Here is a 17,364-nt window from a genome sequence, read left to right as displayed (position 1 = left end):
TTCTAAAGTTTAGTTTTCAACACAAAGGAAACAGTTCATTTACGTTTGCTCCATATTTTTTGATGGGGGAGAGACAGAAGAAACCCACTGACTCCATCTTTTAACAGAGAAAGGAAATGGTTTTAGAAAGCAAATTACCTGAAATCTTTATTTAAAATAAGCAGGGAAGTTAACATGTATTCAACTAATTTCAATGCTATAATTGTGTGTCACTGCAAAAGAATTCAAATTTACACTTTAAAGTGCACCATTAATGGGTAAGTTCCATTTTTCACCCAGAAATATAGTCAATAGCTTAGAGAAGAAGAAAAAGCCACAAAACAAGAGGTGTCAGAAAGAGGTTAAAAATAAGATTTATTTGCAAATAATTTTGACAATAAACTAGTATCTCTGAGCTGTGCATTTTGGGGACTACAAGTCAGTTCCTTTGTGTTCTGAGATTTCCATTTGCATGCAGTATGGGATACCTCTAGAATTCAAAATGAACTTCGAAGTGTCCTTTTTTGCCTTGCTGTGATGAGTGATTCATTCCACAGGCACACTGTAGGAGAGTCAAAGTCTTTGTAATGAGAAGCTGTCACACAAAACACACAACAAAACCACCTTGGCTTAGAAAGAAAACTCACTTGGGAGCTGTTCCACATTTGTTTAACACAGTGTTAAGCACTTCAAGATTCCCACAAGAAGTACCTGGTGCTGTATGAAAAAGTCCCCATGAAACCAAGCCAAAAAACCAAGAAGAGCCCAAAACTCAATACATATCAACATCTATCCCTAAACCTCACCGGTATATTGAAACCTCATATTTCTTTCTGATATACAAATGCACAACACATCTGGTTATGACCCAAGTTCCCTCTCTTGGAAACTGATGAGGCTGTCTCATGTGAAAAAAACCCCCAAAACCTCAAGATTTAATAATAATAACTGTATATAAATGAGCTCAGGACAAAGGCAATACAAGGTGAGATTTACTTTAATGTCTGACTATGTGAGGGCAACCTCTCAGTCATGGTTAGCATCACAGCAGCAGAAGAGGAAGACAGCAGCATCTTCAGAACATGTCTTCAACTTATGCCCACCCTTCTCCCTAACCTTCCTCTCTCTTCCAGACCCTTCATAAAAGCCTGGAAATTTTAATTCTGAAGTCTTAGTTTGAATCAGATTACATTAGAAGTGTATTGTGAAACTCCTACATGATTAAGTTTTGAGCAGACCATAATTAGTATACCTTGCATTAAGACAAAGGTGAAAGGTAACAAAAGGAAATGAGGTAACTAAGAGAGAAAATAAAAGAATCTAACCCACATCTATTTTCAATACAGTTCTAGAAAATATTCATTCTTATAACAAAGAGGAACTTTTTCCTCTTTACAAAGCTCAAAATAATCCCAATATTTGACACCAGAAAAATAATTTTTCTCTCCTCCATACATATAATAACACAAGAAAAAATGTCCAGATGGCATTGTTACCAGTTCAAACCATTAATGAATGCACTAGATCATCCAAATGTAAACAAACATGGTTTGTTTATATATATATATATATAAATAAAAATGCCAAAAAAATCAGAAGTTAATAACTACTGCTGACAACCGGTTCACGTAAGTATTTATGTAAAGTTAGAGATAATAGTAGTCTTAGAAACATTATTTTACTTGGGCTACTTTAGAAAGTCTAAAACAATATTCAACTGGAAGCCCTTCATCTGGGGAACCTTGGCCATTTTTATGAAACAAACTTGGTCATTTTGCATCACCCATTACCGAAAAGATCCTGCAAGCAAGGCCCAGAATCAAGCAATTTCTTCAAGCTGAACACCCTAGCTAACGTCAGACTGCCTCCTGCACAAGCTCAAAACTAAAAAGGAATAAAGATTTCAGAACAAATCTGATGTTGGCAAACATTGCCCTGTTCAATCCCAACTCAGCCACATTCAGAGAACAATAAGAGCTTGTGATGGGTAAATTGTAATTCCACTAGGTATGTTCTCCTATTACATAGCTCCAAGGATTCATTCTTCTAAGCCTGGTCTACTGCAGTTATTTGTGGTGTAGTCAAATGTAAATATTATTGAGGTTTATTGACATCTTATTTGGGTCAGGGTTAAGCTGCAGGTGCCAACATCCTGCAACAGCTTGTCCTGGTTTCACCTGGGAGAGAACTGATTTTCTTCCCAGTAGCTGGTACAGTGGTGCTTCGGATTCAGAATCTGAATAATGTTGATAACACAGTTGTGTTTTAATGGAAACATGGCTTAGCAACAACTCCATCAAGGCCTTTTCAGATTCTCACCTCACTTCGTGGGGGTGCACAAAGCCAGGACTGCTGACCCCAACGACCAATGGGAGGTCCCAGATTATATGGTGTCATGCTCAAAATATCAACTGGTGCAGAAGCTGGCCAAGGGTCACTGCCCAGAAACTGGCTGGGCATCAGTCATCAGGTGGTGGGCAATCATATTGTGCCTCCCTAATTTTATATATTTTGTCATCATTACTGTTGTTTTTCTTTCTGTTTCTGTCCTATTAAACTGTCTTCATCTCAACATACCAATGTTACTCTTTTCCCTCCAAGTCTTTCCCCCCATCCCACTTGGAAGGGGGATGGGCAGTGGTGGGGTGCAAGTGAATGGCTGTGTGGCATTTAGCTGCCTGCTGGGTTAAACCATAACACAGCCCCTAAAACTCATGGGTTTAGCAGTATTTTCACAAAACAACATTTGCCACATCTCATTAAGATTCCAAAGTCTGGAAAATTCCTATCCTGAAAATTTACTATTTGCTGAGGAAGTATCATATTTACTGATAATTTTAACTAGCTCTGATCATACCATCTTTAATGGCAACACTTCAAAAAGACTCCATGCAGTCCTATAAGTTCTTCTCTCTTACACATTCAGGTCTGATACCTAGAAATGCTCAGAGTTCGTTTTAAGAGAAGTTCTGTACAAGTGATCCAGTTTTTAAATGTCATTAACTGTTTTGGCAGAATAATGTTATATTAAATCTGTAATACACTTGCTAATGTTTATAATCCAATGATTACTTATAAGAAGTATTATTGCATTTTAAGCGTAAAAATATAAGCAGTTCTATAAAGAAAATTAAAATACCATTAATCTAATATTGATAGTCATATAAAATAACTCACAATCATGTAAGTTTCCATATTTAATTACACATTTAAAAATAAGTTATAAAAATAATTAAGCTTCTTTAAAACCCCTAGGATATTTTCTTTTAGGAGTTTTTACTCATATCTACTGATTGTCTAGCATCAGCCACAGCTTCTGGTACTCGAACAGTCATATCATTCATTGATTTCTTCAAGCAGATTTGGCAGCCTAAACGTGATCTGTGGGGAAACAGGACATTATTGTTAGTTCTGGCCCACCAGCAATCTAGCAGCATTTACCCCCTTACATCTCCAACACTCAGCCATCCCAAACAGACCATGAACTAGGAACAGCCACTCCTGCGCAGGGCCTTAATCCAGCACAGAGTGAGCCACGTGCATCAGCACAAAGATCTGTGTGGCAATAGCCAGGATTTACAGCCAGAACAGAGCTCAGCACACTGGAAAGTCCCACAGCTGAGTACTTCCTGCTCACTGAGACAATGCAGGATATGGGTGACCCTTCCCTTTCCAGTGGGTCACTAACAGGTCAATCCAGTGCAGGGCTTGATCTCCCAAGGGATATCTGGCACCTCTGAAGAGATAAAGGCAATGAATCTGAATGAAAGCCTCAGGAAAAAAAAAAAAAGCCTAGCCCCTCCATCCAGAGTTCAGTGTTCTCAAACTAAAAAACTCAAGATTGTGTCTTGATAAGCCTAAAATTGGGTCTAAGATAAGCCAGAAAAGTAAGAGTGAAAAAGACAAGAAACGTAGGAAGGAGAAGGATAAAACACTCGAGGCACCAGAGGAGATGTCATCCTTCATTTCTATACCTATCATTCAGCACGAGAAAACCAGATGTTGTACACAAGCAATTAAAACCAGAAGATTTAATACAACTCTGTTGACATCACAAGCTGCTTTTATTGCTGGGATAACTTTATTCAATGTCTGTGTCTCAGTATTTAAGTACAGAATACTAAAGACATCAGCAAGGATGGGCAATGTTCCATAGCACCAGTCCCTGGCAAGACACTAACTAGCTGATAGCCTGTTTCAAGAATGTCAAGTTCCCACTCTTCTATCCACCTCTCCATATGCATTTATCTGCATTTGCCTTTTAACTCCAAATGTCATTTCCTACTGCTCAAGAGCATGAAATCCTCTTGCAAGTTTTCACAGGCAGGTGATATTACCACAGCACTGTAAACAACCCTTACTCCTCACTATGTTTTTCTCAGTCTTTAACAAGGATGCTCACACTAATTAAAACCTAGCACAAATCACTTTTCCATCATGCTGTTTATCACATCCTCTTACCAGGCAGCTTAATACTTCTTGTTAAAAGATCGGGGGCGGAGGGGGGCAGTTTAACCAATTACTTAACCTTTACAGGGCTTCTGTTTTATGCTGTTGCACCTCAAAATTTAGTAAACAATTTCTAGACCTAAGTAAACTGCATGAACTGTAAGATCCATCTCCATCTCAGTGACTTATATGAATAATAGAAGTAATTTTTAGTTTTTTAATTAGTATGAGTAATACTACTTCTATGGACACATTGGTTTGAAAGATCACAGAATACACCAGGACACCCTCTGCAAAGAAACCATCAAGTACACGGACAGCCCATAAAACCTCTAGAGATAACAACGCAAAAGAAACTTGGCTTTTATGTTATCTTTTTCAATTTTATGTGCACCTTCTACATCACTCATTGGCTCAACATGTAGACAAAGTTTCCTGCTGCTGGTGGGTTAGAAACAAAAATATTTGCCTACTTTCTGCAAGCTGTTTCTCATCTTATTTTTTGCTTTAGTATTATTTTAACTTGCCAGGGTTTGCACTCCCCCATCTTACTACTTTCTACTGTTCTGCAGTTGATCAAAACAATTTCATTTTAACCTAATTAATCCTTCATTTTAAAAAACATGAGCTTTCATGGCAGTTGCTGGCTGAAACTTTCCCAAATAGAGAGTCACTGACAAGAATAAGCTCTATGCTTATACCTATGACAGAGCATAGAAGTACATCTCCATTACACAAATTTACATCAGCACAGGAGTCCAGGTAACCTGCAGCAACTACCAGCCACTTAGAGCTCTGCCTTTCAGAAGAGTCATCCTCTCACATAAATGGAAGGCCATAGGAAGAACATGTGATGCTAGGAAAATCTAACAGAAGTACCAAACACCTTCACAGGGTGCAAAACTTCATTTGGTATGAAGAACTGAGAGGGGAAAATAGAAACATTTAAACAGAGAGCTCTGGCTTGCTGCTGTTTTCCAATTCTTCAGTAAAATCTCCTTGCTTTAAACCTTTACTTAAAAGGTTTAAGTTTATCCAAAGAAAAAAGGTTTTCATTAGATCATATGCCTCCAGAGCTATTTAGGAATTATTTTGGCTCTAAGCCTAAAAGTTACTCTTCATTATGGTAGGTGGCAGGCTTAATAGGCTTACGCTTTTTTTCAAAACTGAAAATGGGTTTTTGTAAGACAGGAAAAATGATAAAAGAAGCTACAAGTTTCTCATAGCTTGACTTCTTTGCCTTTCCAATATCACATAAATGTTCAAATTTGGCCGAAGTGAGAAAGTGTCATGTAGAAATTATGAGTATAGGATTCCTTTTACTGATATAAGGAGACAGACAAGTTAATTCAAAGTACTTCTTTGCAGAGCCAAACTCTATGCTATACAGACCAGGTATAAAGCCTCTGACATCACTGGAAAGATTCTCAAAAATTTCAATATGCAGTTCTGTTGAAAAACAAAGGAAAGGGCTTGCGAAACCTCATAAGGCACAGCTGCCTACTTTTTGTGTGGGCATGTTCTGTGATAAAGGCTACTTGTGCACCAGCAAGTACAACAGCCCACCAGGAATGGGTCTGTGATGAGGATTAACACCCTAACTAGAAGATGTGTAGCTGTGTGATGGTGGGGGTGGATGCAGAACAGAGGCTTACTTTAGAGTACCACTAGTTTAATCCTAATGCCTATTAGCAGTCAGAGCACACTTCAGGATCAATTTCTCACAAAAAGGAATCTGGTTTGTGTGCACAAGGATTACTGTGATATGAGTCAAAGCATAACAAGTATGTACACTGACATATCTCTACACTGTTTGTCCTAGAGAAGGCTTAGAGGAAGGATCTTCGCAAACCTTGGTACATAAATACCAGAGAGGTTGGAAAAGGTGGAGTCTGCATCCTTGGATATATTAAAAGCTGTCTGAACATGGTGCTGGGCACCAGATCTAGGTGGGCCTGCTTGAGAGGGGATTGGACCAGTTGACCTCAAGAGGTCCCCTCCAACTTTAACCCTTCTGTGACTCTGAAAAGAATATCTGACCAAAACCTGAAGTACTAACATAAACACTTTAATAAAATACATTAACTAGCTACAGACCAACAAGGGAGTGGAAACAGAAGGGAGGAGAAACAAGAATAAGAAAATCCACACACAGGACAGTGGCAAAGCTTTTGTGGAAGGAACTGGGTTTCCAGTTATACTTTAGCACTAACAATTCTGCACCAGACCCCTCTGAAGACCAAGTACTGACACTTTTCAGTCACAAAAACAATACTGACATCTTTTTAATACTAATTCAGACAAACAATGTTTTAACTTGGCAGTTTTGTTTGTGTAACAAAATCCATCTATTCATCAAAAGCTGATTAAGGTGCTCCAAGAATATGGGACTGCCCCATCTGCAAACCTTTCTTCCCATTCTTTGAAGAAGTAATGTAGGGAAGTGTTCTGTTGCCTTACGTTTCTGTGAGGCCATAAGCCAGGTCCAGCATGTCCATCTCTTCATCAGTAATTGCATCTAGTTGCTCAAATATGTGGTCTTCAAATATTAAATGACAAGTTGAACAGGCTAGTGTTCCTTCACATGCACCTACAGAAAAATAAAAGATAATAGAAAATCCAACTTTGAAACTGCAGCTGAATTTCAGAAGAAATCCTACATGTGTTTGTTTCATACAAGAAGTCTCAGTTGATTAGCAAAATTAATGTTCCATATATTCCCACATTCTTATACCTACTCTGCATTCAACTATTAATAGCATTTCTACAGTTACTATAGCACTAAGATTTACTTAAATGCTAAATAAGTAGTTTAAAAATGCTACATAATCAGTTTAAAATGCTAAGTAATCAGTTAAAATACTTAACTAATTCCCTTCCCATCATTTAAAGAAAGAATAGCTTTCTACTGTAAGAATGCAAAAGCGGACAATGCTGTCAATCAACACTACTTCATTTATTTCCAGTGTTGATCCTTCTTATCTCTTCCATGGTTTAGAGAAGGTTTTCTCTAGAAGTTCAACAGCAGACACCTGCTACAAAAAAACAATTCCTAAGTACAGGGAGGAGAGATTTTATACTTACTTCTTCTCACTCAACAGAACACTAATTGACAACAACAATGGTAGTCAGGCTAGAGAGAGATGGCCTACATGGATTATAAGGTGTTCCTGTACAAGTCAACGACCTAACAAGTTGCTGGGGCAGAGCAGCACAAGCACTAACTCCACCTACCTGCTACAGCAATTAGGTCACCACAGCACTGTAGAAGTTTGACTATAACAAATTTGTCTCTGTCACTGTATTGGCCTATGTCTTGGGCTGGCACCAAGTTCTCCACAGTGTTGAAAAAGAAATATGCAACTTCAGGAAGAGTGGGACAGCTAAATACTGTGGAGATTACAAACCTCAGGCTCTGATTTAAATTGATAGAAGAGAATCAGATAACACATTAACCAATCTTCACTTATTTACTTATTTCTAGGGAGAGCAGAAACAAAACGACTGTGACCACATCACCTTTGTAATCATGGAAATAAGAGAAGCAAGGTTGTATGTATAACCACTGCTATGAAAAGAAATAGTCGAACACATCATTAGACCATGAGAACCACACAGAAAGCACCAGGCTGCTTTCTGAACCAAAAGCATGTATTCAAGGTGACCACAACACTGTAATACAACATTTGATTTTTATATTATATCATGTCTTCAAATACACATGAGAAAGCAAAGCTTAAAGTGCCAAATAAAATTTGTCCTATTAGCAGCTTAAGGACCATTTATGTTGGGGAAGTGAGGGAAGGGGTGAGAAGGGAAGGAAAGGACACAGACCAGTCTCTTTGAACAGTGGAAGGTCTTTCCACAACCATAAAACTGGCAATAACAAATTGAGTGCAGCTGAATCACTCAACAGATTTGTAAGCCTTTACACAAAGATATTTCTATTATTGTTAATGCACATGGGATGCCCCCTAGTGATAGAAGTAAATAAGCAGGATTTACATTTTACTTTTCCCTCATACTTCTCTCTTAAAGACAGAACGTACATTTTTACTACATTATTTCTCTTCCCTAGTACAATGTTTCACGAGCAAGCTGTTATAGAAATGGGACTAGCACACATTGTAATTAAAGACTGTAACAGTATTCCAAATTTTCAGTTTGGCTTCCTTTTATTGACAGCATTGCTTTTTCCCCACTTTAGCACAATGCTCTAACACAGCTGATACTGACAAGAGAACATTTACTGCAGAATACAAGCAGACCAGCCAATAGCCTAAATGAGTAATTTAATAAGTGATACATAAAGCTAGTTGCATTACAAATTTTTGAGATAATTTTTCTTCCCCAGACATAAAAAATGTTTCAGATATTAAGTATAGGTTTTAAATCTTACCAAAGATTTTATTACTAGCAGTAAAATTTCTTTGCACTTAACTAACACACACATCAAATTTCAAACTGTGGTACAATACTCTGCTGCTTTTTTTTTTTCCACCACTTGCTTCACATTATGCATTGAGTTCTGAAAATTGTACTACCACTTTTTGCTTCGGTTCTATTAATTTTTCAGCTCATGTTTATATAAATACCTTCCCAAGGTATTTAACTGCAATTACCTAATACCTTTGAGCAATGTGGTCTAGTGGTTTGAGCAACAAGGGCTGGTGGAAGATACCCATGACAGGGGGGTTTGGAACTGAATCATCTTCAAGGTCCCTTCCACCCCAAACCATCCTAAGATTCTAACTATGGAAAGTGCAAAAGTTTGAAGAAATAGAGAGAAGTTGTAACTTCCTCCTGTTTTGATTTTAAACAGAACTCGTACCAAGTTAGAATTTCGCAAGGTCTCCTTTACCCCAGTTCTTTAATAAGAATTAAACTCCTTGCTCTTCCCTCCTAACTGACATGGATTTGTTTCTTTCACTTTGCACTCCTCTGCTATAGACATGGTGGTGCTGCAAAAAGCCTGATAATAAATTGAGACAGTCTGGCACTACAGAAGTAACCAGACACAACTGTTAGAAATACACCAGTTCTGTGCTGCCTCTAGAACAGAACCTTTCAGCTCAGAAGAGGTTTGCAGGTGGCATGTTTCAGACTACACTTTGACAGCATTCTGTGCATATTCCCCTCTTTAATACTCAAGCCAAGATCACCCCGAGTATTATTTTAAAACTTGAACCAAAATATTCTATGCAGCTGCAGGAGGAAAAAAAGAGGAGAAAACCCCAGTGAAGTACAGCTAGGATTTATATAAAAAAATTCATTTACAGTTGGATTCAATGGTCTTGAGGGTCTTTGCAATCAAAATGATACTATAAATATTTATGCATAAAGAGAAACAATTTCTAGACACTGAATAAAATATTCAGTGAATCTACTTACCGAAACCATCTATGTCTAGATTATTGTCAACAACAACATCCAGCAGTGAATCCCCAGGTTTTCCCTTGGCTGTTAGTTTGTCACCATCACGGTTTATGAAATGAACAGTTATTTTCTCTTCTGAGCTGAAAAAGAAAATTATATAATACAATTAAAGAATTCTAGACTTTTTTAGCACTTTAGAATTGATTGAATACTACTAAAATAATAGTTGATACTACTACTATCGCCTCCAAGAAATATAAATCTAAGTTATTGCCTTTAAAAGCTGTAACAGGTACAGGCTTTTACTGCTGTACATTGAACAAAGACCATGAAAAAAAAAGAAAGAAAAAAAAAAAAGCCTTGGTGTTTGTTTTGTCACAGTATGTTCAATTTTAAACAGATTCTTTTTTTTTCCTACAGCAAGCAAGCAAAACAAAAACTTGTTGGATGGACAGTGAAGAAATCTACCAAGAGATGACAGATAAAAATAGAACAACTAAAAAACTAATTCAAAAATTAATGTTTCAATGTGAAATCCATGTTTAAGAACCACATGCTTCATATTACCCATACTCTTCTTAACTGTGGGCTTTGAGTGATCTGTGTCATATGAAAAATATGCAAACTTGAAAATAAGTCAACCCTGGAAAAATCTAACCTGTACATCTGAATATTAAAGAAAAAAAATCTGAAAGTGACCATGCTGAAAAATCAGTGAACAAATTATTTTTGTAACTGGCTGTTAAAGAATGTGGTTTTAGCAATCTGAGTCCTGGCTTGTTATGAAACAACAAATGTTTGTTGCCATAGACTTCATACACTTGCCAGAACTCTTAAGTTCTATTGGCTCCAGTGTGCTCCGTGATGACTCATTATGATGTCGTGTTCAATTCTTTTCCTATCATCCCTCAGTCCACTCTCTAGAAGGCAGGCACAAGCTACAATTAACTATAAATTCACTCCAAAACTATAATTGATAAAGAAAAGTTGACCTTGCTGACCTGCAGAATGCAATGGAAGCACGTACTATAAAAAAACCTCAGAAATCTTGAAGATACATCTTTACAAAATATGATTTATGTTGCACAGTTACCTGTGATATCCAAGGACCACCAGCAAACCGTTCTGTGGGGGTTTAAGAAACCACTCTGCTTTTCATTTTATTCCTCAGCTATGTTAACACCTCCCACAGCAGAACCAAGGAAACAAGCACCCACTTAGATAAACTAGCACAAAATTCACCACCTCCTTTGAGATTTTAAGACAGATGGGTTTGACTGCATCTGGAAAGGTACAGATTTACATTCTGAGAGCCTAAGCTAACGTCTGACAGTGTAATTTTAAACTGCCTCAAAAAGCCCTTCCAGAGCTCAAAGCACACTCTCCTTTGCTGAAATATTTCTGTCAACATGACAAAAACAATGCTGACAGGAGACACAATGCAATATGTTCTTACATTTCTGGGTATGCTCTGCCCGAGGTATAGACATGACAAGTATGAAGTATTTATTCCAATATCCTAAACATATGCTTTAGTGTAGGATTAGGCACTCACAAGTACCATGGACCAAACAGTAAGATGTCTGGGCATCCATTAGAGCCCTACAACTTCTGTAAATGACAAGTGAACTCCCTCCCAGTTTTCAAAACACACTTGAAACTGTCTTCAGCTGTGTTTACACTTGAATCTGATAGAACACCACAGTGTCAGAAGAGGAACAGTCCCACCCTCGTTCCTTTGTTCCTCGTCTCTCCAGTGCTCACACTGTCCTACAGTAACCTCGGCTTGGGAATGCACTGGCTGAAAGCCAAGGTCAATAACCCTACAGATGTCAGAACCAGCAGAGTCAGATCTGACCCTCAGATGAAATTTACACCAGTTTAGAATGGCTGTGTTACTGCAACTTTATGCTACAATAACACAATCTAAGTTTCATGATCAGATGAAACCAATCTGTTTACAGTATAAAAATCTGGGTTTGAGTGATCACCACTCCAAATCACCCTGCCATCATCCTTACACCAGTATTACCACAAGTCAACTCCTTTCCTAATGTGGATGAAAATCAACCACAAAAACAAAATAGACTCAACTGGACAAGAAAGCAAAATTGACAAAAGTGCCACTGCCCACAACAAAAACAAGGAAACAGCAGTGGGATCCCCTTGTCATAGGGGCAATCTGATATTTGCTTCAGCCAGTTGAGGACCTGCACTGCGGCTGCGTGCATCTCATGGTGTGGCATGCAGCATGGGGACAGACAGAAATATCACCACCAGGTCACTGACTTTTGGTAAAAACTGACAGAGTCATTAATCTTTTGACAGGACCTAATCCACCCTTACTTATAACTGAAACTAAAATTTATTTATTTGTGTAAAGTTAGCTATAGACTTCTTAAGTCTTTCAGTAGATCTGTTTTTTTGCTATTGCCACCTTCTATCACTCTTCACTTAGCCAAAATATTTAAAACATCTCTGCTGCTTTACTCGGTGAAAATACTTTCAGAAGTGTGTGTATGCAATAATCAGACTACTCAGATATTCAAAACACACACTAAGCCAATCTTCTCAATGACTGGGGGATACCATTAAAAAATATTAAAATCTCACCTGCATGAAACAATATTTAGGCTTTATAAATGTCAAATAACATGGGTTTTGTCTACCCAGACATTGTTTGCATCAAGATAAACAACTATCCAAATACCAACATGCTGCAAACCAGTCACAGGTGATTAAGACAAAACATGAGCCAGGTCCATGCAAGTATGAATAGCCTCAGGATTATCAGGAAAAACACAATTTATTTTGTGTTATCCGCAAGAAGCATAAATATCCCAATTCATGCTCAGATAAATTCTTTTCACCAGATGTAAAATACAAATAACTTCTTCACATGGTTGCCACAGTACTATCTGCATTTTCTATCAAGCTTCACAAGGATACCCTAAATTAGGCATACTGCAAAGGCACAGAGGCAACATACTGCTGTTTGTTGTCCCTCTCATGCAAATAATAGTAAATACTACAAAAATCTTGACAACTGCTTCTTCCCCCTTAAAAGAATTATCCTTTTGACTCTTCAGCTATTACTTCCAAGTTAAGAATCACTTCTTACATTCCTCCAAACAAAACATAACTTTAATCTGGTATTGCATATGGTGAGACCAGCTCTGTTATTCTCAGATATTTTAATAAACAGCAAATCCAATAGCCCTAACTGCCCGAGGATTTCCATGAATTAAACTATAATACAAGCCTCAATCAACAGAAGTTATTCATCTGACTTAATCTTTAAAGTACACAATTATTATGCTGTGCACCAAAAAACATTGCACAAATAACCAGACTGGTATAAAAGAACTCTGAAATAACTACTGTTCACCATGAAATTAAAAGGAAGGATAAGGGATAAAAAAGGAGCAAGAGAAAGGAGGAAATGGAAATGTAAACATAATGCCTGATGCTCCACTGAAACCCTTGGAAACCTCTACTCACAGGGACCACCTCAGGTAATGTTTTGTATAGTGATGTCTTCATCCTCTAGACACAAATACAGCTAATTTTACACACATAAACAATTATATATCTTTTTACTGAAATAACACTGGTGGATTATATAAAGGTCAGGAACTGGGTCTCAAATATGACACCCAGAGAAAGTAACTTATGCATAAATGGAGAAAACAATAATATACAAGAACTTTCCTTTTCTCCCAACTCACTCAGCCAGGTTATGACACTGAGTATATAAACAACATTGGAAACACTTGTTTGCATAAGCTTTTTTGCTGATGTACTTGCAAAATGAATGTAAATAAATTCCATTCTGTATTCAGCCTGTTTGTGAAAGACATGAGAGGATTACAGGCCTTACATTACCATTAGATAAAGAAATACTTTGCCTTTATTGGATTATTTTCAAAATTATTTTAATATATTTTAAAAAACTTGTCAACATATTACATCTTTCTTTTTTGCAATTAAAAGCTGAAAAATAGGGACCTCTAAATCAAATGATCAGCAGCAGGATCCCTCAGAGAAAGACATCTGACTAGCAATTTACTCATCTCATATGGTAATCCTAGGCTAGAAAAGTTAAATCTCTCTCTCTCTCAATATTAAAAGTATCTGCTGGAACAAAGGCAAAGATCACCTACAAGGGAGCTCAAAAGTGAACTATTGAGACAGCTTTGATGTCAATGGCACTATCCCAATCTTCTGGAAACAGGCCAGGCTACGCCCCTGATGCTGGGCTGCTGATTGTGAGTCCTGTTACAAGTCTAGGAAACTTCTCTGGCAACCAAGTACATCAGGCTTTTAAAACTTCTGCTTTTTAAATACTGAAAGTTAGCTGTAGACTCTGACCGATCTTTGACTATACAAACTACAAGCCAGAGGGCAGTGCATAAACAATCTGTGACTACCTGTAATAAGCATCAAAACTACAGCTGTGGACTGTGTAATATTAAATGCCCACAGATGCAATACATTCTGAAATACCTACTCATACATACAGGTTAGGAGAGGAGGAGCTCTGTACATTTAGATCGGACCACAGAATCAATTAGGTTGGAAAAGACCTCTGAGATCATCAAGTCCAAGCTATTACCAAACATGACCATGTCACATAAATCATGGCACTAAGTGTCACATCCTTCCATGAAGAAGGATGCAAAAGTGCTCTTCAGTACAGAAAAACTATACCAAAGGCAAAAGACACTAAGTATTAGGAGCTCTCTGATATGTGCTGTACTTCTACCACAAGCCCAGACAGACTTTCACGGGAAAAAAAAGAAAAAAAACAAAAAAAAAAACAAAAACAAAAAAAAAAAAAAAAAAAAAAAAACAAACAAAAAAAAAACCAAAAAAACAAAAACAAACCCAAAAAAAAAAACAAAAACAAAAACAAACCCAAAAAAAAACCAAACCAACTGCAACTTCAGTAAGGTCATAACCTCTTAGAAAACCAGACTATGCACCAGGAACGCTGGTTTAGCATTCCATAATGTTACAAGCCATGCCAACGCGGTTCCGGGTCACACCGACCCTGAGCCTCACCGCGCTGGTGCGGGGCCTCGCCGGAGCCAGCCCGCAGCGCCGGCACAGCCCTGCGGGGTGCAGCTCAGTGGAGGGGCTCTCCGAAAGCGCTTCGGTGCCACCGCCAAGCAGCCGGTGAGGGGCGGAGGGGGCCGGCACCGTCAGGGGCACGGCGGGAAGGTCATCCCGCACCAGCCCGGCACGGGCGGCCCGTGCCACAGGCAGCCGCTAGCCCCGGCTGCCCGCGGCGCCGAGACCCGGCCCGGCCCGGCCCGGCTCCTCCGGGCAGCCGCCCCGGGGAGCCCGCCCGGCGCCTCACGGCCGTGACTGCCTTACCTGAGCACCGCCCGGGCAGACAGGCTGAACGGCCGCGCTGCCCTCCCGGCAGCGGCAGCGCTGCTGCAGCCCGGCCTCGGCCCGGCTGCCGGCGAGGTGGAGAAGAGCCAGCGGCGGGAGGAAGCGGCGGCGGCCCGGAAGAGCCGCGCCGGCCCCGGGGCGGCCATGGCAGTGGGACGGGAGCGCTGAGCTCGGCGGGGGTAAAGTCCCGCCGCTTACGCCCGCAGCGCGCGCGGCGGCGATTCTCGCAGCCGTTTACGCAGCGCGCGACCCGCCCCCGCCGGCGCGACCGCGGGGTTACGCAAAGTGCGCGGCAGCGCGCGGAGGGGCGGAGCTGGCGCGAGGGCCGCCCTCCCCGTGCTGCCCTCCGGTGCCCTGCGGTGCCCTCAGGTGCCCTCGTGCCGCACCGGCCCCGCCCCAGATCCAAGCGCTGGCTCTCCCCTTCCCGGGAGAGCGAGAGCCCAACACGTGCCCCGTCCCTCTGCCCGGCTGGGTCCACGAGGGGTTTCTCGTCACAGCAAGGACTCGGTGCTGACACGCGGTGGAGTCACCCAAAGGGTCGTCGCTGCTTCCCAAATGCTCCTTTGGGAGACCTGGCCCGTGGGGGAGTGCGCTTCAGCTGCAGGCTGGGCAACTGGTCGATGCTACTTGGAACTCTCGTGAAATATCTTATAATAATGTGGAACTCCCGAGAAAATGGAGCTGGCAGCTGGAGAATCTGAGCCGGCCGTCTCTGCTGTCCAGGAAGGACAATGGAGAAATTCCCAGTTCCCCATTATGTTTCTTACAACAGAGGATCCAACCTCTAAAACACAGGCATCAGCAAATGGACAGCAGTGCTGCTGTCAGAAGGTCTAGCAGGGGGCAAACATTCATGGTGCATGGCTCAAGTACCAATATGTGCCGCAGGAAATTTTCAAATTTCCTGAGCAATCACAAACTGCACATGCAGGCATAACTTATCTTTGGTAGTTTTGATCAGATGGTTGTGTAGATACCCTTCATTCTACCATGCCCTGACTGGAGAGTTCTGAGTGAATCAGGAAGAAATACAACAATTACTTTGAAACAGTTTTTTCAAACGGGAAGGGAAATGAATGGGGAAAAGGAGGAGGGGATGACACCTCTGATACACTTGAGGTTGCAAAGATTATTCTTGATGCCTTATAATTTTGTTGCATCAGAACAAGATTGAAGAGGGAGATAATATACTGTATAACTTGAACGCCTGTGTTTTCTTTAAGGAGAAGAGTGGGTTCTGGTGAAAATGTCCTGCTGGAATTTTCAAGAGCCTCCAAACTGTCTGTCCATAAACCAAGTGATCCATAAACCACACTGATCTCATTTTCATTGGGTTTCACTCTTTTGTACCACAAGAGAATGTGTCTGTGAATAATGCAGTTTATTTCAATGCTGTCATTATAGCATGGGGTTATAGATGCATAATTTTAAGGCAGTATACAGCTAAATGCGTACAGTTTCGGCTGAATGTCTAATATTGTAAAGCCAAAAGAGCACATCACGTAATCTAGTTTGACTTTAACCAGAAGGGTGCTCATTGTAAATTAATGGTTAATGCAGGAAATGAGCCTGAAAGGGACTCTCTCTACCTTCTAATGTAAACCTTTGCTGTCACATTCAACTCAAGCAACTAAATAAAGAAGTATTTCTCCATTTCTTAAAGTTTTCTTGCTTGTATTAATTGCACTGAAAAACAGTCCCAAAATTTAATTCCTTGCAAGTGAAGAAAGCCTAATTATTTATCAAATTTTGAATAATTAATTTTATTTGTTTAATTCTGAGTATAGAAATATTTATGTCAATTTTCCACAGTCAGGGTTGCTCACAAATTAAAACCATTTCTGTTCTTTGTGATGTTCACCCAACATTTGTTGTACCTCCTCCAGCCCCCTTTTTTAAGCCACTGTTGTTATTAGTCTCCTTCCATAATTCAGGAAACTCTCACTGTTCTCCTGGTTATCCCACTGAGCTATTTGTGCATATTTTAGTTTGAATTCCCCGTTGTTAAACACGGGTGACTAGTTAGTACATTAACTTCAGGTCTCATAAGGCATCCCTAATAAATAATGAATCTGAGTGTCCCTGATAGTATGACCCTGATACATCCTAGGATTGTGTTTGATCTTTTTTTTTTTTCATGTACAAATTAAATTAGTAGCC

The 17,364-nt window shown here is 39.7% G+C and overlaps 1 protein-coding gene across 1 annotated transcript; it reads right to left on the bottom strand.

Annotated features, from left to right (window-relative positions):
* Positions 1-330: 330 nt before the first annotated feature.
* Positions 331-15,433, bottom strand: FDX1 (ferredoxin 1). The gene is made up of 4 exons (XM_053971472.1): positions 15,184-15,433; positions 9,820-9,944; positions 6,889-7,018; positions 331-3,360 (listed from the first exon to the last, which is right to left on the bottom strand). The coding sequence occupies exons 1-4, from the start codon at positions 15,348-15,350 to the stop codon at positions 3,246-3,248; spliced, it is 537 nt and encodes a 178-aa protein (XP_053827447.1). The 5' UTR covers positions 15,351-15,433; the 3' UTR covers positions 331-3,245.
* Positions 15,434-17,364: the final 1,931 nt, after the last annotated feature.

This window comes from Vidua macroura, chromosome 2 (genome assembly GCF_024509145.1).
Source record: "Vidua macroura isolate BioBank_ID:100142 chromosome 2, ASM2450914v1, whole genome shotgun sequence".
NCBI classification, from domain to species: domain Eukaryota; kingdom Metazoa; phylum Chordata; class Aves; order Passeriformes; family Viduidae; genus Vidua; species Vidua macroura.
The sequence above is the reverse complement of the archived record's forward strand: the minus strand, read 5'-3'. Positions and strand labels throughout refer to the sequence as shown.

Bases quoted from the DNA above. Each gene is read 5' to 3' on its own strand.
- FDX1 (XM_053971472.1), bottom strand. From the start codon at position 15,350: ATGGCCGCCCCGGGGCCGGCGCGGCTCTTCCGGGCCGCCGCCGCTTCC. The intron at 9,945-15,183 runs GTAAGGCAGTCA...TTTCTTTTTCAG, and splicing joins TCTGCCCGGGCGGTGCTCAG to CTCAGAAGAGAAAATAACTG. The intron at 7,019-9,819 runs GTAAGTAGATTC...ATTTTTCTGTAG, and splicing joins TCTAGACATAGATGGTTTCG to GTGCATGTGAAGGAACACTA.